Source organism: Podarcis bocagei (assembly GCF_964188305.1).
Source record: "Podarcis bocagei genome assembly, chromosome: 8".
Classification (NCBI taxonomy): Eukaryota; Metazoa; Chordata; class Lepidosauria; order Squamata; family Lacertidae; genus Podarcis; species Podarcis bocagei.
In genome coordinates this window covers 5,961,209-5,988,588 of record NC_138133.1, presented here as the reverse complement: position 1 = coordinate 5,988,588, position 27,380 = coordinate 5,961,209, and the positions used below count along the sequence as shown (strand labels likewise).

The following is a 27,380-nucleotide window of genomic DNA, read 5'->3' as shown; positions in this document are numbered from 1 at the left end:
TTCAGGTTAAGAACAGTTTCAGGTTAAGAGCGGACCTGACAGAACGAATTAAGTACTTAACCCGAGGTACCACTGTATGGGGGAAACAACCATTATTGTTTATTTGTTTTTTGAATGCTCCGCTGCCAAAACCTCCCTGCACATAGATAGGTAGCTCACAGCACCGTCACATTTTTTTGAAGGATAAGGTGAAAATAAAAAATTGATCTGCGTTTGTAGCTGAGTCAAATATAAACAGCTGCATTTTAATCAGCATTGTCAATATTTCAGTGCAGTTTCATTTGAAACTAATAGATTAACCCCATAGCCTTAAAAGATAAAAATACAGACCCTATTCTCACACCATGGACTGAATGGCTGTTCACATCCACTATTCAGTACTGGCGTTACGTTGGGTTAACTGCGCAACAAAAATAGCTTTCCTTTGAAAAAAACAACATCCCAACATTACAGACTGTTTTATTAGACAAATGCATCTGCTTGTAGTTACTGCAGAATAGCTGCAACTCAAATACATTTGGAAGCATTTGGCTAGGCATCAGTCGCTTGGCAGAGATGTGATCTCCAGAGCCTTTGGTGGGGGGAGCTAAAGCGAGCAGCAAATCCAGTGAATGTATAGACACAGTAACCTATTTTTTTAAAGCCACGCTCCCTGGACTACAAACTCAGGACAGTGATTTAGGGCTCATCCAGGCTTTCTTTTGTGTTGCACTTTCCAGGCATATGTCCGCACTCTAAAGCTCCGTAGTCAAGAAGCGTTTTGTTTTGTTTTTTTGTCCTGGCACTTTCCCTGGGGAAAACCCACGCTTTACCACTGAATCAGATTAAATGTCAATCCATAGAAACTCCGATTGCCTTTTGCTCTGATTCAGTGGTGAAGAGCAGGTTTCCGTGGGGTAAGCACCAGGACCCAAAACAAAACTGCTTGGACACAGAGCTTTGAAGCGCAGACCTGTGCCTAGAAGCACAGCACCAAATAAAGTCTGGATGAACCCTGACTGTGCAGAGGGACTTGGCAAACAGGGCCGGTTGGAGCAGACGTTAACCACTATCCGTGTTGATTTGCAGAGGCTACAGCTAAGACAAGAGGGGAATGCTTAATAAACCCCTCCCACCTCCATTTGGCAAAAATAATGGGGGAAATCTGCTTAAATGGCCATTAGAAAGCACTGACGTGAACAGCAGGATTGCTTGAATGCATCTTGCTGGCTTGTGTGCTTTGCTGAACTAAGCCCATTATGTGGCTTGGGGGAGAGGTTCCGCAAATAGCAGGCACCGAAATCTCTTAAATGTGTTTGCTGCACAGGCAGCTAGAGCCTGCCTCCCCCCCCCCCCCCGAACTGCTACAGCTTCTCTGTTTCCCTTTCTACCAGATCCCCTTTGTAAATCCAGAGTGGGCTCTGTCTGGTAGAAAACAGGTGGCCCGCCTGGGAGATCTGTCCAGCCTTGCCAGGGCGCTCCCCATTTGGTCCCAGCAAAGCATTGGTCCTGCTCTTTGCCTTCTGACACGCAGGTCCTTTACCTCCATCCTCTCTAAGGTGCCAAAGGAAGAGAGGCGTTGGCAGTGTTCTTTCCTTACACAACTTATTCCTCATTGTCTGTGTCTGGACTTGCCCACAGAACAAGCAGCTGCTAGATCACTTCCTCCTGGCTGGTCTCACTGGGTGGGAGGAAGCTAAAGAGACCTTTGGGTGCCTTGGCTCCTGTGGGAGTTCGCTCCATGGGCAGAGGCAATGCTACTGGCCCTATGAGCATGGGGAAAGCGGATTAACAGTTAAATAATGCTCCGTGTGGACAAACCACTTGGAGATGTCAGCTCAGCAAGGATAAATGTGATGATTAGCTAGCTGTGTTTACCCCCAGGCAAGATATCACATCTAAAACTTGCAAGCATGCTGCAATTCTGCACATTTCCTTGACAGTAAGTCCCACTGAGGTCAGCCTCTGAATAACCTGATCCAGAAAACACATTGTCTTCAGAAGTATTAGTTTTATGTGCATTTTGCAATTTTAACTACATAATTAAATAAGCAATTGTCTGGGATTTCAACATTCAGATAACAGCCAGTTTGTGAAGTGATTGCCTAATTTTGTGGTGTTTTGGATCCAGTGTGGATGGGAATGTGCTGCATTTACAGAATGGAATGCCTGTGGATTGTTGTTTGTCCCCATGGAGCCTCCAAAGTGGGGTTCCACAGGGGTCAGTTGTATCCCCCGTGCAATTTCGCATCTACATGAAACCTCTGAGTAAGGTCCCTTTGCATTTTGGAGTGCATTGCTAGCCCTGTGCTGATGATATGCAGCTCTGTTTCCCTCTTTGCAGCTGTAGGAGTTGTGATGGGTATGCTAGACAAGTGCCTAGCACTGATAAATGGATTAGATGGGAGCCAACAACCTTGATTTAGATAAGACTATGGTGCTGTTACTGGATGCTTCACTAAACCGGATGGCTGGGGTTCACTCTGTTCTGCATGGGGTTAACACTCCTCCTGAAGGAGCAGGTACACAGTTTGGGGCTACTTCTGGATCTTTTAGTGTCACTTGAGGCACAAGTGATAACCTCTGGACAGTGATAACTTCTGTTATCCACACTCTGGTAACCTCTAAATTAGATTAATGTGTTACGCACAGGGCTGTCTTTGAAGATGGTTTGGAAACTGCAGCTAGTTCAGAAGCTGGCAGCCAGATTGCTGATTGGGATAAGGCAATCTGAGTATATAACACCAATTCTGGCCTGGCTGCAGGGGCTGCCCATTGGTTTCTGGGCTCAATTCAAAGTGCTGGTTTTTGCTAACACAGCCATATGTGGCTCAGGACCCCTGTACCTCAAGAACCACCACTCCTCATGTGACCCCACATAAATATCAACAGAGGTCCTTCTTGGTGTGCTTTCTCTGAGGGAGGTGTGGAGGGTGGTGGCTCCCCGTTTGTGAACTGCACCTGGGAAGTTCACCAGGTACCACTGTTGTTTGCTTTTAGGCACCTAACTAAAACCTATTTGTTTACCCAGGACTGTGACTATTAATTGGGAGGGTAGTAAGTGATGCTTTCATATTCATAGGTCAGCATGCTAAGGTATTGTACAGTGGTACCTCTGGATGCGAACGGGTTCTGTTCCGGAGCCCCATTCACATCCTGAAGCGAACGCAACCCGCGTCCACACGTCTTGCGATTCACCACTTCTGCACAGGCGCATGACGTCATTTTAGGCGTCTGCACATGTGCGAGCAGCGAAACCCGGAAGTAACACACTCCATTACTTCCGGGTCGCCGCGGAGCGCAACCCGAAAAGGCTTAACCTGAAGCGACTTCAACCCGAGGTATGACTGTATTTTATACAGAGTTTTAATGTCTTATCCAGTTAAGTTGCTTTGGGACACTCTTCTGTGTTAGAAAAGTGACAAATAAACATTAACAACAACAAAAATAAATTGTGAGACTTTTGTCTGAGATTCTCTTTATAAAGTTAAACGCTGGCTTGTCTGCCACTGCTCATCAGGCAATCTGCAATTTGTGGGGCAGCTTCCGACTTCCTGGTCCCTGGAACTGTGCAGAAGACAGCTCAAAAGCAATCCTTTAATTCGCAAAGCAAGGAAATTGGATCTGGATTTGCTGAGAGACAGTGGTGAACATATGGACTCCCTAAAGCTATTTTTACCAAGACACATTTCAGAGCTGAACTGAACTTCCGCATTCTAACCCTCTCTGTTTTAAAATGTAAATGCTTTAATTCCAAAGATGCGTGTCAGTGTCCTAAACCAGCCTGAGCAACTGTTAACCAGGACTGTTTAAGATGTGTAGGCAGCTATGTGAACAATATTTGGGAACCCGCCTCCAGCCATTTTTATGTTGAGCTTTTTTTTTAAAGAAAAAATCCTGTATACAAACATTAATTGACTAAGAGATTAGAGTTCTTCTAAGAACAAAGAAGCCCTTTAATCTACAAAGAGTTGCAAACCAGCCAGCTGCCCATTTGCCATGGAATTCTGTATGGTGATAAATAGCGGCACAGCTATTCAGGAAGCACGCAAACCTTGGCTCTCTTGCCATAACCCTGAAGCTCTTTTAGTACAAGCTTTCTGTATAAACTTTTACAGGCATGTACATTAAATATCCCCCCCCCACCCTCCGCTCACTCCCAGCATAGCTGAAAGTAATAACATTAGTGAACATGTTAGCTGCAACTGACCATTTGCTGATGCAAGAATCATGGCTTGAAGCATTTCTGTATCAAACTGGTTGTTTGGCCAAGTCCCATTCTCATCCCCATTCTGAGACCTAAGGAGAAAACAAAGCAAATGAAACATTAAAAAGAGGCAGAGTAGACACAGTGTTAACAATCTAAGGGATCACTTCCTCCACAAAACACACACAGCACAGTCTATTCTTAGTATTTTTTTGGGGGGTGGGGTGGGGTGGGGGAGAAAGCACATGGTACAAGGGAGGTATCCTTTTTTGAGGGACTAATTTCTTCATGGGTGTACTCTTAACTGGGAACCTACCGCAAAGTAAACCTACTGTCCCTTTAAAAGTTGTGCAAGAGTGCTTGTTATGCAAGGAAAGGAAAAAAACTTTTCCTACAGACATTCTCTCTGGTACACAACAGTGTCTTATGGCACATTAAAACAGATTTATTGTGACATTAGCTTTTGTGGACTAGAGCCTACTTTGGCAGCTGCTTGAAGTTTTCTCCTCAGTATTTCATGCAACTCATGATTCACAAAGCACATGCCGCAATAATGACAAAAACATCTGTTATTTTTGCTGCTCACAGGTCTACCCCTCTGGAATTTACTGTTATTGGAGCCCCAATCCCCAATAACTGGGCATGCTGTTTAGCAGGGCATGCTGCCTCCTTAGTGTACTTAGGATACTGACAATAACTTGCTGAACACAGTTAAGAAGCTCAACACATAAGTTACACATTATGTGGTAAAGGTAAAGGTAAAGGTACCCCTGCCCGTACGGGCCAGTCTTGACAGACTCTAGGGTTGTGCACTCATCTCACTCTAGAGGCCGGGAGCCGGCGCCGTCCGAAGACACTTCCGGGTCACGTGGCCAGTGTGACGAAGCTGCTCTGGCAAACCGGCACCAGAGCAGCACACAGAACGCCATTTACCTTCCCGCTATAAAGCGGTACCTATTTATCTACTTGCACTTAGGGGTGCTTTCAAACTGCTAGGTGGGCAGGAGCTGGGACCGAACGACGGGAACTCACCCCGCCGCGGGGATTCGAACCGCCGACCATGCGATCGGCAAGTCCTAGGTGCTGAGGTTTTACCCACAGCGCCACCCGCGTCCCACATTATGTGGTAATACCCTCCAAAATTTCTCCGATGAGAACAGGGACGTTCCATTCCATAATGGTAATTTTACTGTTTATACCCCACACATCTTACAGGGTTGCCTCAGGCACTCTGGGCAGCTTCCAACATATATAAAAACATAATAAAACATGAAACATTTAAAAAAAAAAACTTCCCTATACAGGATTGCCTTCAGATGGCTCAGGGGTCAGATAACTCCACAACCTCCAACATTTCTCCAATGAAAATAGGGACATTCTAAGGAAAAGTGGGACATTCCGGTATCAAATGAGAAACCTGGATGGCGTCTCTAAATCAGGGACATTCCTGGAAATTAGGGACACTTGGAGAGTCTGTAATGCATTTGTGCCTGAGTATGTGCCTCTGTATCCTGACAATAAGTAATGGTAGATTCTTACTCCTCTCTTCTGAAACTGTGAGCCAGGAGTTTCATGTCAGGGTGCAAGGTTCCAGGTGGATTAGGAGACCCACTGTTTCTCTCTCATTCTTGAAAAGCCGTGTTTCATATATATTTCATTTTTAAACAATAAGTGGCACAATGCCACGGGAAAATAAAACTCTCCCCCCCTTCTATCAAGTCACATCCATGAAGGGGTGCAATCAAAGGCTTTTGGACCCACAAAGCTCTATTTGCTGCTTACATTAAAACAAAAGGTGGTATGGGAGATGGAGAAATTGGCAGCACTTTCTACCAAATCAAGATGCCAAAGCAGATCCCTTCAGCTGCAGAACCACTTTACACTGCCTGTAAAACTGTTACTTGAGCTGTTGACTCAGCTAATTCTAATATCCTGGTGTCTACTTCTTGCATTGATTTATAGTCTGACCTTATTTGTATACTTACAAGCAGGTCCCACTGATTCAAAGTAATCAGAACTTACTTCCAAATAAGTGCAGCTGTAGGGTCAACCATGCAACTCCATCACTGCTTGGCCTTCAATGCTTTCCCAATGTCCGCAATATACTCTAAAATACTTTTAAAAAAGTAATCACTGGGCACTTACTAAGAGTACAATCCACCATGGTGACTGAGGCCAGTTCATTTCCCAAACCCAGACTGGAACGGGTCCAGATAATCTGCTTCTTCCAATAGTACCTGGAGTTGAGCTGTCACTAGCTTCTCTAGAACCTTCACCTAAAACAGGGTGTTTGTGACAAAGCAGTATTGTCATAAAACTCTGGGTCCAGGGTAGGATCCTTCAAGAATGGGCACACTACTGCCCTTTAGATATTTCATAGAGTTGGAAGGGACCCAAGGGGCATCTAGTCCAATTGCCTACAATGCAGCAGGAATCTCAGCTAAAACATCCATGACAGACTGCCATCCAAACTCTACTTAAAATCCTCCAAGGAAGGAGAGTCCACAACCTCCCGAGGGAGATTTGAAAATGGCTAACCTTTCTCCTCTCAGTCTCCTCTTCTCTAGGCTAAACATACCCAACTCTCTCAACCATTCCTCATAAGGCTTGGTTTCCAGACCCTTAACCATCTTGGCTGCCCTCCTCTATACACGTTCCAGTTTGTCAATATCATCTTAATGAGTTCACAGGAGATAACTATTGCTATGAGGCCAAAGCCTCACCAGAAGGTAGTCTGGCCATGACAACTGTACACCAGCAGTATCCCCCATCTATTTCTTTGGCTCAACACCAGGAATAGTGCTGGTTTTTTGCTGAGAATAATGCAATGTCTACGTTTTGAACACCAAATGTGCTGTTGGCTGAAATGATATTTACAGTTATTCCCAAAGGACCATTTATCAAGAATAAAATCCGTATTGTTCTAAAAAAGAGAAAACTTAACTGAGATAGTTTCTAATTAAAAACCAGGAAATAAAACTTGCCATCTTAAGTTTGTTTAGAAGATAGTAGAAAAGTCTGAACATAAAACAGACTGCCAGCTACCAGAGTAATTGCTTGTCTTTTTTAGGGTGTAATTCTATGCCCAGTTACCCGGGAGAAAGCCCTGTTGACCTCAATGGGACTTACTGCCATACATTTTTACTCTGCCTTTCAGCCAGCCAAGTACCTAGGGAGGCTTAAAAGAAACTAATAGAAATAGTGCAATCAATAAAAGGAGAGGATCTAATAAACAAGTGGGAAAGCAAAATAAAAATATAAGGCTGCTTTGTATGAGAGTGTATACTGCCTTGTACTCTTCAGAATCATCCTACGTTCAAAAAGGGCGGAACAGCAAATCAGTTACTGTGCCAAAAATTGCAGGATATGACAAAGAAGCTTGGCACATAGGCAGCACTCTTGACTATGTTTCCCGCATAGGCAAATGTCTCCCCATTGGGGTGCTCAAACCAAAAAAGCTGTGTCTCCTCACACAGTGGGGGCAACCCAGAAAAGGAAGAAGCTGTCAGGCTAGTTAGCAGACAGAATTAGAACAAACTAGAAAATATTATATGTTAGGTTATGCAGTTATGCCATAATGTAAAGTGCAACCCTGCCTTCCCCTGTCACTGTGCTATTTTCACATACTTGGTGTGAAAGACAGAGGGGGGCGAGAACAGGAATGCAAAGTACTGGTATGAATTAATCCGCTCTTCGGCTTAAATAAAACCAAGAAATGCTTCCTGATTTGGCAGAGCTCTAGCCATTACAGCTCGGCATCTTCCGAAGGCCCTCCTGTATCTAGCACACGGGCAGTTTCTATGGCAACCTGCTGTGTATGCGTGCTACATCAACTGCATCACAAACACTTCTTCCATTAAACCACTGTATGTCTGTGCTGCATTTAACTGGCATTTTCTATGGAATGTGTTAGTTCCGCTGGATTTTCTTTTGCGAGAGAAGAGGAGAGGCCATGGCGGAGGATGTTCTGTTGTGCTGAAGGTCCCTGGTTCAATGTTTTCATTAAAAGGATGTTGGCCAGAAGGACAGAAAACCTTTGCCTGAGAACCTTGGGGAGCCACTGCCAGTTAGGGTGAGCTCAGTGGACCAATGGCCTCCTCACCCAGGGCAAGGCAGGGATCGGAAAAGGAAGCGAGGCTTTCTAGCCAAGCTCCTTCATTGTCTATGTTTGCATATATGGGAGGGGGGAGCACCTTTCAGAACAGAAAGGCAATGGAGTGGCAGTGGATGGTAGGGAGGGGGGGGGAAGAGAGCAATTTCAAACACTGAGCAGATCTTGCATTGCAAGTACCTCTGGAGATGCCACCTACAAACTCCTGGGCTAATGACTGTGAAGAAAAGACTCTGACCCCAATGAGCTTGCATACAGACACATAGCACAGCTACATCGGCCAGTTGAAAAATGGGCAATTTTAGTGCAAGGTTGGTCATTAAAGGCAAGTAAGACAAGGTGGCAGCCCTACTCCTGGAGTACTTCATTGGTAACTCCAGAGAATTCTGGTATGGCACAAATGATTTCAAGCACCTGCCTGCTAATTATGTCTCTCAGTATCCACTGTGTTTCTCTTGCCCCGGGAAAAAAAATCTCTGAACTGCACTGTGAGCCACAGACACCATTTGCAATCAGATTTCAAGAAATATCATGTTCAACTGATTTATTAAAATGCAGTTGTGTGAAGGGGGGAAATGTGTGTATGTGTGGGGGCGGGGAGGAATGGACTGCTACTTTAAAAACACCAATACTGTTTCTGTACCTTCAAAAATAGTATTGGGTGGAGCTTTCCCCATAATTTTCTCTTCCTGCCAAGAGAAGCTCCACCTGCTATTAAAGGTGGAGAAGCAGTGCCAGTGAGAAAGGTGGCAACCCTACAGGTTGTAAGGATACAATTGGTCACCTTTGCCCAGGGACACTAATGGACAGCTGCTGCTAAGCTTCTAGTAAAATCCCTCATTAGCACTGTCCCAATGACAAGAAGCTGATTTAAATATAGACAGTAGATTGCAGGCGATTATAGACAATTAGGATCGCCACATTTCCCCCCCTAGCAGTGCTCCTCTGCCTCATCACAGTTATTGGAGGCTTTCATTATCACTCCATGCAAGGGGGGAAAAACTTCACTTGCAGAATTTCTGCTTTCATATACTTAAAAGGCACAGGTGATTCGCTATAAAAAATACGGACAATCACACAGATTACTACACAGTTATCAAATCTGCAGGAGATCACTTATTTGGGAGAAGAGGACTGCAGACAATTGTGTAAGAAAGCTAAGAATTGCAGATTTATTTCCATTTAAAGGGAGCATAAGACTGGAGAAAGAGGTCTTAGGTCCTAGTTACTACTTAAGCAAATGCTTAGAAAATGCAGTGGAACTAGTCAAGGACTCAAGGACAAGGGCTGGTGCCATGGATCAGCATTACTAGGCACCCACAGAGACCGAAGCCCCAACAGAAGAGGGTCCACCACTAAATCCTATTCATTGGCTTAAAACCAATTTCTATACTGCTCTTCAGTTAAGAGTTTCCAAGGAAGTATTACAACAGCTTGCAGAGTGCAAAACACAAATCACCAATAAAATAGTTGAGAGAGCACAACAAACAATCCAAGCGGATATATAAAAATGCACCAGAAGTTAAAAACCTGGGGAAATAAAAAGGTATTTGTCTGGCACCTAGAAGATATTAACGTAGGCACTAGGCAAGCCTCCCTAGGAGAGAGCCCCACCAGGGGTGCTACAAGTGAGAAGGCCCTGTCTGGCTGTTGCTATCCAGTCCTCTGCCACTCTAGGAAACACACAAGCAGACACAACACCAGGAAGCATCCAGTGATGTGAAGGAATCATAGAATCGTAGACTTGTAGAGTTGGAAGAGACCCTGAGGGTCATCTAGTCCAACCCCCTGCAGTGCAGGATTATGCAGCTGCCCCTATGAAGACTGAAATGGCAACCCTGGCATTATCAGCACCATGATCTAACCACCACCACAAATCAACAGGAGCTGAACCACACCTGCCACTCCAAGCATGTGAGCAGGGGCAAGAGCAAGGAGGAGGTGAATTCACAGAAACAGCAGCCACCCCCACCTCTCTCTTTCAGCAGTAGTGTGGGGCTGGACCCAAAGGAGGAGAGCAAGCAAATGGGCAGCACAGATGCCACCAGAGAGAATGTGGGCCCATCTTGTCCAATCTCCACTGCCTCTCCCAACCAAAAAGTGAACAGACAAACCCCTGAGTATCATGAGCCTCCCCATTTTTATCTACAAGCTTTGCTGAACTGGAGGCAGAAACAGTAGACCAAGATGAAATGAAATTAAACCACTGAGAATATACATTGATCGTGCCAAACACTGATCTAAAATTTGGAACTGGCCATATGTGCAACTGCTCAGGGGGGAAAATCCTCCTGTGCCATTAATAGGGCTCTGACTGGAAGAAATCAGAAGTGAAGCTTTTCATGCCATGGAGCAAATCACCTGTTCACTGCTGTAGCTCAAACGGTTAAGGAAGAGCTAAAGGGACTGGCTGAAAAGTTGGCAGCTCTGCTGCTGCTGCAGCAGCAAGTCTGGACAACCAGGAAGCTCAAACTGAGCTTTTCCTTGAGGGCTGAAGAATGCTGCCTTCTATGATGATGTTGCTTCTAATCTAGGAACAAAAAGCCCTTTATCAAACACTCAGTGACCTATTTTACTACAGTACAGTATATTTACTGCATTCTGGATTGGAATTGCCAACATTTTCTGGCAGATTTTCTGAGCCTTTAACAGGTGTGTAAGAAGATTTCTGCAAGTGAAGCCTTTCCCTCTCATTAGGCATCTGTGCAATTGGGAAAAGTTTCAACTACTGGCACTTTCCCCAATTATGCAGATGTGGTGATGAGAGCAAAAGGTTTCGCATAATGTATTCCTGCTTGTACAGCTGCAGTTCAGTTTGCAGAAGCCTGCTGGGACAAGCATCTCAGATCTATTCAGATACAGGCATTACATGCCTCCTTTTTTTACCCTAAGCTACCACTTTAATATATTCCATCTTTTGTAGGATATTATTATTATTCTTATTAAAAACAGCCAGGTGATTTATCCAATTTGCAGTATTTTTATGAGTTGGGTGGGCAGGGGGCGCAACACAACTCTGGTGGACACCAGCTTTCTTGTGTCAATTCCCTAAGCAAAATAAGAATATATCAGAATGTATATCCAGTAGATCCACTTTGTCTGTTCTCCTGCTCTGGAAGTTCTAAAAAACTCTGCTCAGGGACAGGTGTGTCTCCATTGTTGGTTTCACAATCAAAGGACTGTCAAGTTCAATTGGCCAATAGATGCTTAAACATCTGCTACTAAATGCAGAGTTTTCTGAATGACAAAAGTAGGCATATTGCCATAATTATTATTTTTAATGGCCCAAGTTACTTCTTCCAATGTTATTGGGTACAAGGTGCGTTCTGATAACTAGGGTGACCACAACTGGTAAAGATCACCCCACCATGAATATTTATGCCAGATATTTCTCTGTGTCAGGCTGATGTTAAAGGTACAAAGAGTAGGGGCAGAGATAAGAAACATCTGTACCAGTGCTCCACCTACATCGTTTTGATGTAATCCTTACAACACGTCTGTAAGTGTTAGCCTCCAGATTGCAGTGGCAGGTGGGTGGGGAGGCAGAGGATGAGAGCAAGGATGGCTTGCCTGGAGCTACTTTATTATGACTTCATGGCAGAGGTGAGATTTGAACCAGGGTCTTCCTGAGTCAGCACTCTGTCTCTTTGCCATGGCTCTACATCAGCTTTTTTAAAAAAGCTTCTGATTACCCTAGTAAAAGACACTGGAGCAGAACCCTTTTTTAAAAGTGCGCAACCCTGCTATTGGCAACTTGAAAAACAAGTGCCTGGTTCTAGAGTTAAGACATTTGTGGCTCAGGGTCCATCTGCCCTTCCCTTTGTCTCATGATTTCAAGTGTCAGAGAGGGGGTTTTTTTGGTCCTGCTGTTTTCCCCAGGAAAACCCGTTGCTTACTGCTTAATCAGAACAAACATCAATCTGCAGAAAACCCAAACATTTTTTTTTGGGGGGGGGGCAAAGTGCCTCAGCCCTTAGGAGCTGGTGCCTATGGATGGAGGTGTCCAGGGGCACTCCAAAAAGAATGGGATGAGAGCAGTGCAACTTTGCTCCCACTTCTCAGTATTTCTGCAGCTTTCAATACCATTGACTATGGCAGAGGTTTTCAACCTTTTGGAGTCCACAACTCCCTTAACCAACCACATTCTTTCTGCAGCACCCCTGTGAGGCTCAGGAGCCCAGTTGTGTCACTCCTTGCCCAGTTGTGTCACTCCCCTCCCCTCTCCTTGGAGTCCTCTGCGCAGCCACTGCTGCCACCCCTGGTCCCCCTGCCCCAAAGAGAGGTGTCTCGCAGAGGCACCATTCACCTGCAGGGCTTATAGCCCGGGCTGCTGCAACAAACAGCTGTGCAAATCTTTGGGAGGCTGAGACTTGAGAAGGCATCAAAGGAGGCAGGGAAAGAAAGAAAGAAAGAAAGAAAGAAAGAAAGAAAGAAAGAAAGAAAGAAAGAAAGAAAGAGGGACAGAGGCCAGTGTTGCCCACAGCCCCCCTGGGGTGCTACGGCACACTGGACTATGAATACCTCTGGACTATGGAATCCTCCTGGACTGGCTCTGTGAAGTGGGAATCTGGGGGCACCGTACTACAGTTGTCCTGGTCCCACCTATGGGGCCAAGTCCAGAAAGGAGCACTGGAAAAGTGCTTTTTGGCTCCCTGGCAGTTATGCCACAGGCCACTGTTTTATCCCCAATGCTCTGAAACCACTGGGAGTAGTCATTAGGAGTTTGGGGGCAGGATGCCATTTGTATGCTGATGATGCTCAGGTCTATTTTTTGAAAACATCTGAATCAGGGGAGGTCATGCAGGCCTGAATACAATGGTGGACTACATGAGGGGAAATAAACTGAGCTTGAATCCTGGCAAGACAGAGGCACTGTGGGTACAGAAATTTAATAAATAACAATATTTTTGTAAACCGCTTAGAAGTTTTGTTTATAAACAAGCAGTATATAAATTTTGCTAAATCGATCAATTACAGTCACCTGAGTCACACACTCACATGCAACTTTCAATAAGGGAATAGTAGCTTCTATTTACAAAGCTACTATATTGTCACCACTCTTTCCTTTGGAACTTTTGTTCATTTGTTACCACACCCCAAGGCTATTCATATTCTATATATTAAATTTATTTTGGACAATATTGAACTTGACATCCTTGATTAAAAAGAGGACAGTTTTCAGAACTATAAGTGTGTCGGGTCCATAGAGGGAAGCAAAACCTACAAAAGGAGTCCTGTGGAACCCTTAAAAGCTATTGTGTTTGTTAATGGCAGAATCTTTTGCAGGCTAGAGCCCAACTTTATCACATGGCGACAATGTCAAGGAGTTTTCAAGGTGTTGCTTCATTCTAGCGTGGTTGTCTGTGGTTTGGGGTCCTGCTGGCTTTCTCCACAGCTATCTCAGATATTCATTATCTGAGGGAGGCAGAAAGTGCTATCAGACCATGTTTTCATCATCCAGCACCCTCCTCCAATCTACATGACTGTGTATTCCAGGTTTTGGCCAGCCCCTTTAACTGCAATTTGTTCTGCAGCAAATTCATGGTGAAGCACCTTGCTCCATACTACCACTTGATGACTTTTGCAGAGGCACAGGGGTGAGAGCTTTCTTTTTTGGCCAACTGGCAACCCTATTTTAATAATAACCAATTCAGCTCCGTTGGATTTGCTTAATAGCTTGACAAGAGATTGTTGGTAAGTCATTTAATCCTCTCATTTACAACCCAGCTTCTTCTTTTTTGGTAACAATAGGTAGAACCAGACAACCAGTATAATAAGAAGCTCAGGAATATGCCTTAACCCAGGGATAGGGTATCTGTGACCCTCCAGATGTTGTTGGACTCCAACTCCCATCACTCTCAGCCAGGGTGGCCAACAGTCAGGGATGATAGGAGCTGTAGTCTGGACACATCTGGAGGACCATGGGTTCCCCATTCCTGCCTTAATCCATAGGTTGGTTCATTCACTGCATATGGAAAACTGAAGTGTGAGATAACATAGATTCAAACTCACACAACCCTTTTCAAAAAAAAAAAAAAATTAGCACGATGTATTATAGAAATGGTGGCAGAACAGCTGTAGAGAAAGATCAGGCTGCTGCTGCCTCAGCTACGCATCCATATATCCAGTGCATTTCCACAACAGCACAGAACTAAAACCCATAGTTGGAACTTTGGAGCAGCTTTGCAGAAGATGAGAAGATAAATAACTCACCCACTGGTTCCTGGTCTCTGGGCCTGAGAGAAACGCCAGTCTGTGTTAGGCTGTGCTTGCTGCAAGAGAAACACAAAGAGAGGTTTAATGCTTCTATTCCTAAAATGAAGCTCAGCTATAAAATACACACACACATGCACACACAAGCAGAGAATATCATTATATGTTCCAAAATGCTTTTAAAGAAGCATGATTGGTTAACATGATAAGAAAGTAATCTAAATAATCTTGTAGAAGATAAGACAGTCAGAAACTATCCATGAATAAATGAAGCATGAAATAAGCTTGAAGGGGCATCATTTAAACCAGAGAACACCAGAACATTAGGAATATTTTTTTTTTGGGGGGGGGGAGAAGAACAGAATTAATTGGTACTGAGAGAATACCAACATCTGAAATGCTAATAGAATTTCCTAATTTATAATCTTTTCTGAAACAGGTCAGTGTTAGGGCTTTGATTTAATGTCTTCTGTTTCCTTTGATCTTTGGAGCTTTGCAATCTTTTTCGCCCACTGAGATTAAAAATTCCATTTCCCACAACAATAATGATTTCTTTGAAGGCGCAACAGAAGACACTATATCAGAATAGACTGAGCCATGTATTACTTTCCACCCACATTGTTGTATTATTAGAACAATGGACATTTTGTAAATAAAGGAGTACATAAAATGCCACTATGAGCAGCATGTCTGAATGGCTCTTTGTGATCACAGCTGAAAGACACAGTGTGGTTGATGCATGCTGCAAAACTCCAGATATCCTGTCAGTCTCCTCCATTAATCCTTCAGTAATAATATTCCACACCATTAGAGAGATTTGCACCCGAACCGTTGTTTATGTGTTTTTCTCCTTAAACAAAATGGACAAACATGTTTTAAGATCAGGATACAAGGGTGTAATCGACATCTTATTCAAGCAACGTCAAAATTAGAATTGATTCAGGTGAATCTGGACTCCTAGGATCCTGCAAATAAAAAACTATATGCCTGCAATCCAAACCCCACTTGCCTGAGAGTAAGCCCAATTAAATTCAATAGGACTTATTTCTGAGTAGACATAGCTAGGGCTGAGACAATGTGTCCTACTACAATAGGAGGATTCCAGCTTTACTGATTATTGATCTGTGAAAGCTAAAGGATTAAAATATACTACTGGTGTCAGTTAAACAAGTTCATAAATCTATTTATGTATGTGTAAAATTATCATATATAACAGTAGATAGCATGTATTATATTTCTGTGCAGACTAAATATGCAGAAACAAGACTCCTCCTTAGAGTTATTCATTGTGAACACTGACTTCCTCAGTTGCTTCTATAATTTGCAGAGCCAGAGGCTACAATAATCAAACCTTGAATCCTAAATTTAAACACCTAAATACAGGCAGTTCTTTAAATATATTTTGAGCATCTTCAGCACACACTGAATTAAAAAAACCCCTCACACACAACCTGTGGTTTTTCTGAAGTTTAGAAAATGGCACCTGTTTATTTAAGTTTCTAAATGTGGATTTAGACATTCCTAAAATGGTTAAGTTCCTGTCCCCAAGTCTCAAAAAGCTCAAATTTCAGCTATATTTGTTTACGAGGTGGCAAAAGCTGGAATGTGAAAGCTGTGTACGATAAGGATTGCAAAACAGAGTGTCATGTGTTGCAAAATACTGCATTCTTTCTGCACATAGTATCTTCATAGCGCCAGCAAAATTTCGAAGCAGGAAAGAAGCAAAAATGAAGTAAGAACAGTTTGTTAAAATTACCGATATGTAAATTTTGTGTTGTTGCTTTTTCTTAAATAAGCTGAGCCTGCCCCTTTCACCAAGGGCTCACTGCTTCCTGTCCCTTGTGTTACCAATGGGAATTTTTCATTTTTTTCATTTCTTTAATTTATATTTTAAAATGTATTCTTGCTCACATTATAACACATCCAAGTAATTCAGTTAAAAATATACCGTCTCATTTGCAGTCACTCCTAGCTCCTGCCACTCTTATGGAAAGGGCTTGATGATGCCCTCCTGTGTACTTCTGAAAAGCCCATTCACTTCCATGGGACTTGCACAGAAGAACTTCCCAGTGAATGGTCATAAGATGTTTCCCCTAAGGTGCTACTTAAGTGTAACTGTGATGTCGCAGAATCATGTATTTATAGGACGTACTTGTTTTAAACGCTTGAAGGCTGCTTTTGGGGCAAAGACCACTGATGCAACATGTCAAAATTAAAACATGCTCAAAATGGCAAAGTAACACTAGCAGCTTCACAGTTTTTCCACAACATTACCTTAAGATGGTGATAGATCTGGATTTGCCTGACAGTTTTACAGAACTCTGATAATGGTGGCAGTGAGGTGAGTAGGGAGTACTTTTTAAAATGAATCCAGCAACCCTCACCTTTTGACCCATATCCTCACCATCACCACCATCACAGTCTCTTTTGCTAAAGGATCCATTAAGCACATCTGTGCAAAACGATGCAGCTAAAGATGCCTCAACATATACACCCATGTGGTCCCATTTCAGTCTCTTCCTTTGAACCTCTGCTCAGAACTAACTTCTTCCATAAAGCCTTTGGTTTCAACCTCTGGCTTTCCTCTCCAGCCGAGATGAGAGTGGAGTCAAAGTCTGTTCAGATCTGGCTTCTTCCCCAAATGTTTGCTGCACATGTAGAGAAGGTCTGGAACAGAGCTCGTTTGTAGCTGCATCTGCTCTCATTCATCCTTCGCTAAACTTGCCTCCCCCTTTTCTCTGACTACATTTAGGTCGAGAGCTGCTTGTGGCAGGGCCATGGCTTGTGCTCTTCTTTACTCTGTAAAGTGCTGTGCACACGGGTGGCATAATAATAATTCTACTGAGTTTTTAAAAGCTTAACTGACAAGCAACAGTAGCAACCCAAACAGGACTGTGCATCCACCTGACATTATGTCCAGCATAGGGCTACCTAAACGTCCCATTAGCACATGGGTTTCCTCTTGCACAACAGGACTCCTCTTGCCTCCCCCTCCCCCTCCTGCTGTGACCACCTAACTCTGTCTGGAGGTTCCTCAACTCTCGGGAGCAGATTTGGGGAGAGTTTGTGGAGCATGTGGAGAGGAAGAATGGGGGAGGGAAGGGGGCAGACCCCATTTCACAAGCAGAAATCCTTGCACGGATGGGGTGCATGTGTTGGATTACCACCCTATATATTTGTTTTATTATACCACCCTTTAATCATATTCCCAGGAGTCCCACTGCACATGCATTCTCCTCTCACCCCAATTTACCATAGAACATCCTGGGGTGGGGGGAGGCAGCTGGAGAGAGTGTAGAATGGAAAGAAATGAAAGCCCTACATGCACCTTGTAAAAAGCATAACAGCTGCAAAATGAAGGAACCCCGGGATGTCACCCTCCACAACATACACACACATACATACACACCCCATTTACCTCTTTACACCTAGCAGATGGAAGTCTATGGTAGATAAATATGGTAGATAAATATGGATTTATGGATTGCAAGCAGAAATGTTTTAAGAATCACTTTAGTGTATCTTACCCCATCAGAGGGACTCTGCAAAACACTGCCTGCCTGCTCAAAGGCAAGCATGCTTTCTGCTGTAGTGGAATGACTGAAAGGTTTAACAAAAAAGAATTCGCCCTGTTCAGACATTGGAGAGAGACAAGACTTGTAGTGCTGAGCTCCAGCTCCGCCCACTTCAAGGTATCTGATAAAGCCTTCGGGATGTGGGCGCCCAGTGAAATTTATGGTGGATTTCCTGTCTGTCCTCTTACTACAGCAGTGTGACATGAACCAGCTGGGGACACAGAGGCCAGATCTGAAGCACCTGGCCCCCACAATAACCAACATTACACAAGAGACCAGAGAGATGGCCACAAGAGAGATGATAAGGTAGAGAGTTAGGCTGGGGGCTCTGGAAGGTGATTTGGGGAGAAGGTCCAAGGACTTGGAAAAGTCCTGCACAGCATTATCCTCTGAGGAAATCACAAGAACCAGTGAGGCTGAGAGAGACGGCACTCCATTGTCTCTTACTTCTATCACCAACCTGTGGGACACCCCAGGCTCCCTCAATGCCCGAACAGCCCGGATCTCTCCTGAGTGGCGTTCCACTTTGAACGGGGTGGCTTCATTGGCATCCTGAAGCAAACTATATGACAGCCAAGCATTGTGGCCACTGTCAGCATCCACAGCCACCACTTTGGTCACCAGGAATCCAGGTTCCACCGGGAGCAGAACTGGCTGGTGAAAGGCAGAGCCCTTGGAGACTTGCGGGTGCACAATCACCGGGGCGTTGTCGTTCTGGTCCACAACAAACAAGTGAAGAGTGGCTGTGCTGCTCAGGGGTGGGAAACCCGAATCCTTCACCTCCACTGCAACTTGAAAGACTTTCTCTTGCTCATAGTCAAGCATCCTGGATGTGTAAATGCTGCCATTCTCTTGGTTGATGTGGAAATAGGTCGAAATGGGTAAGCCATGATTTCCATTGTCCACAATGGAATAAGACAGCTTGGAGTTGACACCTGCATCCGGATCTGAGGCTGACAGAGAAAAAACTAGAGTCCCAGGGGAAGTATTTTCCTCCACATGGGCAGTGTATGAAGGGATGGAGAAAGTGGGTGCATTGTCATTGACATCTGAGACTTGAATAAATATGTTTTTGTGGGTGGATTTTTGAGGCATTCCAGAATCTGTTGCTTTAATTGTGATATTATATCCAGCAGCCTTCTCTCGGTCCAGGGGCCCATTGGTCACCAGTGAATAATGTCCCTTAAAGGAAGACACCAGTTTGAACGGGATGTGCCTGGTAATCTCCAAGTGGACTTGCCCATTTTCCTCAGAGTCGTTGTCCTTTGCTTGGATCAGGGCAATGACTGTTCCTGTGGGTGCATCTTCTTGCACTGGGCTAGAGAGGGAGGTCAGCATAATCTCTGGGCGGTTGTCATTGACATCAACAAGTTCCACTCTGATGTTGCAGTGACCCTCCATGGCAGGGGACCCCTTGTCTTTTATGTAGATAGCTATCTCGTAAGCATTGGCTTCTTCGTAGTCCAGCAGAGCTTTGGTCCTGATCTCCCCTGTCTGGGGATCCAAGCTAAACAAGTCAAGGAGCTTGAGAGGTGCGCTATTGCTGGCTTTGAGGAAATACTCCATCTCTCCATTGGGACCTTCATCTAAGTCCGTAACATTGAGCTTAGTTACAACAGTCCCCACCTGGACGTTTTCCTCCAAATAAACTTTGGACACTGGCGGGTCACACACAGGGGGGTTGTCATTTGCATCCAGGACGTGGACTGTCACCTGGGCAGTCCCAGACTGAACAGGATTCCCACTATCCAGAGCTGTCAGGACTAAGTGATGGACAGCGGCTTTTTCCCTGTCTAGAAGCTTCTCCAGCACAATTTCGGGCATTTTGACCCCGTCCCCCCTGACGTTAATGCTCAAGGCAAAATGTTCGCTTGGGCTAAGCTCATAGGTGGCAATGGAGTTGGAGCCCGTGTCCGGGTCTTCGGCGGCTTCCAGGCGCAAGCGGGTGCCCGGGTTGGCCACCTCGGTGATTTCCAAGGAAACCCTGTCCTTCGGGAACTTGGGGGCGTTGTCGTTCACGTCCAGGATCTCCACCTCCACCCGGTGTAGCTGCAGGGGGTTCTCCAGCACCAGCTGGAGAGGGAAGGAGCACGTGGGGCTGGAGCTGCACAGAGCTTCGCGGTCCAGCCTCTCGTGGACCAGCAACATGCCGTCGGCGAGGTTGACATGGAAGTAGTGGCGCATCCCGTCGCTGACCAGCTGCAGGCGGCGAGCGGACAAGCTCCGCACGTCCACGCCTAGGTCCTTCGCCACGTTCCCCACGGAAGAGCCTGGGTCCCGGTCCTCTGGGATGGAGTAGCGAATCTGCGCGGGGATGAGCCCTGGCAGGGACAAGACGGCAGCCACCAGCGCCAGCAGCTGCCACGACCAGCTCTGCCCGCCGCCCATGCCTGGCTCCTTTGCGCGCAAGGATGGCCGTCTCCAGCGGCTGCCTCTGCTCCAGGTATCCAGCCCGGGGGTGGCCGCTGCTGCCTCCGGACCCCGCCGCAGTCCGGTGCCCCCCGCCCCGCCCCCCAGGTCTGCTCCTGGCGGCTCCGGGGTGACCTGAGAGGTGCTGTGCAGCGGAAAGGCGCGGGCTGCAGCTGGAGAGGCGGGAGGGGGGAGCGGGGGGATTTTAAAGCGCTCGGATCAGCAGCAGCTCATTGGCAAAAGGAGCAGCAGAGAAAAGGGGCTGTGAAATGGATACAGACAAGCGGCAATTCCCTCCTCGGGGGCGGCGGCGGCGGCAGCAGCAGCAGAGAAGCCCCTTCCCCGAAACGCACACACACCCTGCTGCTCCCCCCTCCCCAATCTCTCTTGCCACCAGTTTCCCCTCCCTGCGCTTCCCATTCCTTTCCCAGCGCAGCAGAGAGATTTGGAGGGCTGACCCAAGGGAGCCATTGGCCAGAAGAGCTCCCTTGATGCCCCTCTTGGTGGAAAAGCAGGAATCGAAGGTGCAGAACGCAGACAGGGCGAGCTGCTGACGGCAGCTGTAACTCCAGGAGGGGGGAGGGGGCTACTCTACCCTCCTGCAACCTCTTCACTTCAATCCCCTCCCCCTCCCCCTCCCCCCGCTCATAAAGAAAGAGAGGAAAATTAGGCACACAAAGCTTTTGAGCAGATAGGTTCAGTGTATCACAGCCTATGCTTGAGACCACGCATTGATTCCTCACCCCCACCCCAGGCACTTCTCCTAGGTGCAGGGAAACTCAAAAGAAAAGAAAGGTGGTGCCATGGCTGGAACAAAATAGGGACACTACATGGAAAATTCTCACCTTGCCAAAGAAGCTGGGTTCAGTGAGATTGCTGCAAGAGGCTGTCCTAAGTGTCAGATTAGGTTTCATGAATACAAATTCGCTAATGTCTGAGACAGGAGAAAAGCAGGATCTGTATCCACGGGCAGGGGGTCCAGAAGTGGCCACTTGCACTCCTATCATGGCATCTCCAGGGCTCAGCTGGTAATGGCAATGTCCCATCACGTGATCCGAAGCATCTTGAAGCCCACCAGCTTTGCTTCCACAGCATCCAAAGATGGTAGATGTTGCACGTGAATCACGGCGGAGGCAGCGAACTCCCAAGGCCACCAAAGCCATCAGCGAGATGGTGGAAATTGCTGCCAAGGAGATGATAAGGTACACAGTCAATGTGGGAGGTCCCTCAGTTTCCACTGAATGAGCTGTTAACCCCAGAAAGGTTTCAGGGCTGCTCTCCTCCAAGAGCACCATCACAGTGACTGAGGTGGACAAGGAAGGATCACCAGAGTCTTTGACAACCAGGACAAGGTCCTGGGTAGGATTGTCTATGTCCTGTAATGCTCGCGTGGTCCTCACCTCCCCGCTACGGAGGGCCATGCTGAAAATACCAGGGTCTGTGGCTTGCTCCACATGGTAAGAGAGCCAAGCATTTCGCCCAGAGTCCAAGTCCACTGCCATAATTTTTGTGATTAAGGCATTGGCTGCAGTAGATCGTGGAATTCTGAACTGCACAACAGAATCTTTCCCAGTAAAGGGGAATCGAATCCAGGGTGCATTGTCATTCTGATCTAGGAGGTAGATGTGCACCATGATTCTGTTGCAGAGAGGGGGGGAGCCACCATCACACGCCTCCACCAGGAACTGAAAATGATTCGTATGCTCGTAATCAAAAGGGCTCTCTGCAAAGACATCTCCATTTGTTGGGTTGATGGAGACATAAGAGGTGAGGTCCTCAATCAATCCTTGCCCTGGGCTCGCCAAAACAGAATAAGACAAACGGGAGTTCTGGTCCTTATCAGAATCTGTTGCAGAAACTCTAAGCAGTACCACCCCCACTGGATTGTTCTCTTCTATGACGGCTTCATAAAATGGCCTGTCAAAATGAGGTGGGTTGTCATTGACATCTGCCAGAGTTATGGAGAAAGAGGTGTGCTCAGAAAGAGGTGGATTCCCCAGGTCAAAGGCATAGATGGTGACGTTGTATTGCGGAGTGCTCTCACGATCTAGCTGCTCACTGGTGAGCAAGGAATACTGGTGCTCAAAGTCTTTCCGAAGTTTGAAAGGAAGGTTTCTGGGCAGATCACACCGGACTTTCCCTTGATCCCCAGAGTCTCTATCCTTGACATGTATCACAGCAACTACAGTGCCAGGAGGCGCATCTTCACCCATAGAGCTGGAGAAAGAGGTGAGAATAACTTCAGGTGCATTGTCGTTGACATCCGTGACTTCTACCATAACACTGCAGTGTTCCTCCATAGTAGGGGAGCCCATGTCCTTAGCCTCCACTTCGATCTCATAGACATTAGCCTCTTCAAAATCCAGGCTCCCTTGGACACGGATCTCTCCTGTAGTCTCATTGATAGCAAATATCCTGCGCAAGGCTTCTGAGTTATGGCTGCTGAGGGAATACTGCACCTCTCCATTTGGCCCTTCGTCCAAGTCTGTTGCGTTCAGCTTAATCACCAGAGTTCCTGGAGGAGAGTTTTCTACTAAGCGGGTATAATAAGTAGGTTTGTCAAAAACCGGATGATTATCATTGGCATCCAGAATGTGGACAGCAATTCGAATAGCGCTAGATTTGGGGGATATGCCCCCATCTTCAGCTGTCAGGACCAAGTGGTGGACAGCGATGTGCTCCCTGTCCAAGGGTTTCTCCAGTACTAGCTCTGGGAATTTGGTGCCATCTGTACGTGCCTTCACGTTGAGGTTGAAGTTCTCATTGGCGCTCAGGTGGTAGGTCTGTAAAGTGTTAGTTCCTACATCTGAATCCTGTGCGTGTGGGATGGGGAAACGGGCACCCAGTGCAGCCAGTTCATAGATCTGCAGAGATATTGTACTACTTGAGAACACAGGCGCATTGTCGTTGATATCCAGAATCTCCACTTCGATGCGATAGAACTCCACTGGGTTTTCAATAGCAAGTTTGAGATGCAAGAAACAGCGCAGGTTCTGCCCACAGAGCTGCTCCCTGTCTATTCTGTCATTGACTATTATGATTCCAGTGTTCACATTCACAGAGAAATACTGGGAGTCAGAATCAGAAAGCACCTGCAGATTGGCAGCTGCAAGCTTTGTCACATCCATTCCTAAGTCCTTAGCAACATTTCCTACAAAGGCTCCTCGAGTGAGTTCCTCTGGGACAGAGTAACGGATCTGTGCAAAACAGTCACTCAGAAACAGACAGAAGGCAAAGGCATGCACGAGTCCCAAACGCCAGGCAGAGTTTTCTGTTCTGAGCATCTTTCTGAAATCCACAGCAGGAAGCTCTAAAACTGCAAAACAGGAGCTAAATATAGCAGGCAGTATCTCTTTAAACCTCTGGAGGATTCACCACCTATCTCGAAGAAATATGAAATATATGAGAGGAAAAGGGTCTGTGGTCAGTGTTTACCTCTCTCATTCATTGTTTTGGTTTGAGAGAGATTGACACAGGAGGGGAGTGGTACACACCGCAGATCTTCAATGCTAACCTCCTGCTCATTGGCTGAGACTGCCTTTCTATTTATCCAATCAGCAGCCTCCTTCCCAGGACAGCAACACACGCACCAATCCAAGTCTGGAAGTTGCTACTGTGTGAAAAAGGACCGCGTAACCTGCTGTTTTTAACCTAGAGACACCAGGCTAAACGGCAGACAATGGAAAACAAAGCCCAAAATCTTGTCTGGTTTTGGCTTCTGTGCTAGCTATAGGACTCTTAGAAGCATAAGCTGCAAAGAAATGTTTGCTCTAAAAGCACACTGACTCCTCACGTATTACATCCACAACAGAACAGCTGATTTGTCATTTTTATGAGCAAAGATAATTCAATGAATTCTAGGAAACAATAGTTCCTCTTACCCCATCCTAAGCTTCCAGATCAATCTCTTTTAGTTATTTCTAGGCTACCAAATTAATAGCTAGCTTTATTTACTGGTATTTCAGAAGCCTTAGACTCCACCCTTCCAATGTAAAAACTCAAGGGAGTGATTGGTTTTTCTCAGGGAAAGAAATCTAATTGTATGGGGGGGGGGCTTAGCAGTTGCAAAAATATGAAGAGCTAACTTTGTGACAGGCAGCATTTGAAGGATGATTTTAAATTATCATTTTCTTATTGTTCACATCCTAGTTCCAGTCCCTGCTCCCCTACCCACTTTCTCTCATTAAAAGGCAGCAATTTGTGGGAAGAAACAATGTAATCCCCCCCCTCTCCTGCTCTCTCTTTCCCAAGGCGTTATGACTACATGGTGCAGGGTTAGGTTATGAAGAAGGAGGCCCCACCCTATTCTGATAACCGATGAATCAGCCCTCAGTCAAGTTTCAAAGTGTTACTGGAGATACCAGTTTCATGTGGGAAAGGAGAAAAAGGACAAAATGCCACCTCACCTGCCTGGGATGGTTCAGTGTATCAGTACGAGATAAGAAAGTGTCAAAGTCTCTCGTCAGAGTACTTGGTTGAGGATAATCCACAGGCCTCATAAAGGTGAAATCACTTCTGTCCGAGCCGGGAGAATAGCTGGCTCTATAGCCCTGGCTCTGGGAGTCTGTGGGCCTGAGTGTGACCTCCATGTATTTCAATGTGCCATCTGAGTTCAGTTGAAGCTTAGGGCTGGATTGTTTGAAAACATCCCTGGCAGGAGCACCACTCAGGCTGCAGCAAGAAGAACCCCTGGCTTTTTTATTCCGAAAGCATTTTGCAGACAAGATTATGAACGTAACGAGGGACACAATGCTAACTGCCACCAGAGCAATAATCAGATAGAGGGTCAGGTCAGATTTTTCTTTGGGGTGAGTCAGGAAATCACGAGACTGGGGCCTTTCCTCAGTTACTTTATCCTCCAATGAGACCACGATGGTGACGGTGGTAGACAAAGGTGGTTCTCCATTGTCCTTCACTTGTACAAGGATTTTCTGTGCCGGGAGATCTGTTTCCTGGAACTCCCGAACAGTCCAGATTTCCCCAGTGTAGGGAGCCACTCGGAACAAGGAGGGGTCAGTAGACTGGGAAAGCAAGGAGTAAGAAAGCCAGGCATTGTGGCCAGAGTCTGCATCCACGGCAGTGATTTTGGTGACCACATAGCCTGCCGATGCAGACTGAGGGATCCTCTGGATTGCAGACAGTTCCCGACCAGTCACTGGGTGCAAAACAACAGGCGTGTTATCATTCTGATCCATTATGAAGAGGTAGACAGTGACACTGGAGCTCAGTTGGGGTGACCCAGCATCATGCACCATGATGGGGATTTGCAGCACCTGCAGCGTTTCATAGTCAAAAGAGTGCTGGGCATAGACATTCCCATTGTCTGGGTTGACGTAAATGAAAGAAGAGACTGGAGCATCTTGAATGGGGCTTCCTGCCACTGAGTACGTGAGCCGGGAATTGTCCCCCTCGTCAGGATCAGAGGCCGCCACAGCGCATAGCAGAGAGCCAGGTGGATTGTTCTCCTTCAAGAAGGAGTTGTAGAAGGGCTGAGAGAAGTACGGGGCATTGTCATTAACATCTGAAATGTTCAGCAAGATGGTGACATCTGTGGTTAGAGGTGGGGACCCTGAATCTTGGGCCGTCAACTTGATAGTGTATCGAGAAACTGTTTCTCTATCCAGTTTCTCAGAGGTAATCAAAGAATAGTGGTTTTCAAAAGATTTAATTTTAAAGGGCAAGTTTGGTGATATTTGTAAGCTCACCTTTCCATTGGCACCTGAATCTTGGTCTCGCACATTGAAAAGCCCTACCACTGTCTCTAAAGGGGTGTTTTCTGGCACGGGGTTTACCAGAGAGGTAAGGAGAACCTCTGGGGGGTGGTCGTTCTCGTCTTCAACTTCCATTTGGATTACACAATGGCCTTCCATTTGAGGAATGCCCTTGTCCCTGGCCCTTACATGAAGCTCATAAAAATGAGATTCTTCAAAATCCACAACTCCTTGGACACGGATCTCACCTGTGTGGGGATCCAAGCCAAACAACTTCTGGATGGAATCAGGTGTGTGGATTCCAAAGGAATACTGTATTTCCCCATTGGAACCTGCATCAGGGTCAGTTGCATTAAGTCTGAAAAGCAAAGAGCCTACAGGGATGTTCTCCGAAAATCTTATCTTGTACAAAGGAAGGTCAAATGCAGGCTCATTATCATTATTATCCAGGACCACAATGGTGATCAGAGCTGTTCCTGACAGTACAGGGTCCCCCCCATCACAGGCAGTCAGGATGAGCTGGTGTTCCGATTGTTGCTCTCGGTCCAAAGGTTGCTCTAGCACCAGCTCAGGTAAAAGCTTGCCATCGTTCACATTCTTTACATTAAGTGAGAAGTGGGGGTTGGGGCTGAGTCGGTAGACACTGACAGCATTGGTCCCCACGTCCGCATCATGAGCGCTCTCCAGTGGAAAGCGAGACCCTGTGGCGGCAGACTCTGCTATCCTCAGCACAAGCTTGGGGGTGAGGAAACCGGGGGAATTGTCATTTAAGTCCAGGATCTCTACCTCCAGGTGAAAGAGCTCCAAGGGATTTTCTATGACTACTTGGACTGGCAAAATGCACCCCGAGCTTGCTCCACACAGGGTCTCTCGGTCTATCTTTTCATTCACTATCAGAGCACCGTTGGCCAAGTTAACTGCAAAGTACCTCTTGCTCTCCTCAGAGCCCAGCCTCAGCCTGCGACGGGAAAGGTCTGCCACCGTTAAGCCCAAGTCCTGAGCCACCTTTCCCACCACGGTGCCCAGCTCCGATTCCTCCACCACGGAATAGTGGATCTGTCCTGTAACCAACGCCCGGCTGAACAGCAAAAACAAACCCAGTACTTGCCATTTGAAAGAGGGTTGCCGGGACAAATGTGGCTCCATTTCAGAAAAAAGTCCCCTTCCAGAAGGAG

At 46.1% G+C, this 27,380-nt stretch overlaps 1 protein-coding gene across 1 annotated transcript in view; it reads right to left on the bottom strand.

Moving 5' to 3' along the window:
* LOC308593613 (uncharacterized protein) overlaps nucleotides 1-27,380 on the bottom strand; it is a 49,629-nt gene that overhangs the window by 7,683 nt on the left and 14,566 nt on the right. The window contains exons 3-4 of the mRNA XM_081206061.1: nucleotides 14,511-14,569; nucleotides 4,190-4,278 (exon numbers count right to left, since the gene is read on the bottom strand). Coding sequence (XP_081062187.1) covers nucleotides 4,190-4,278; nucleotides 14,511-14,569 — 148 coding nt within the window. The remainder of the gene's footprint in view (nucleotides 1-4,189; nucleotides 4,279-14,510; nucleotides 14,570-27,380) is intronic.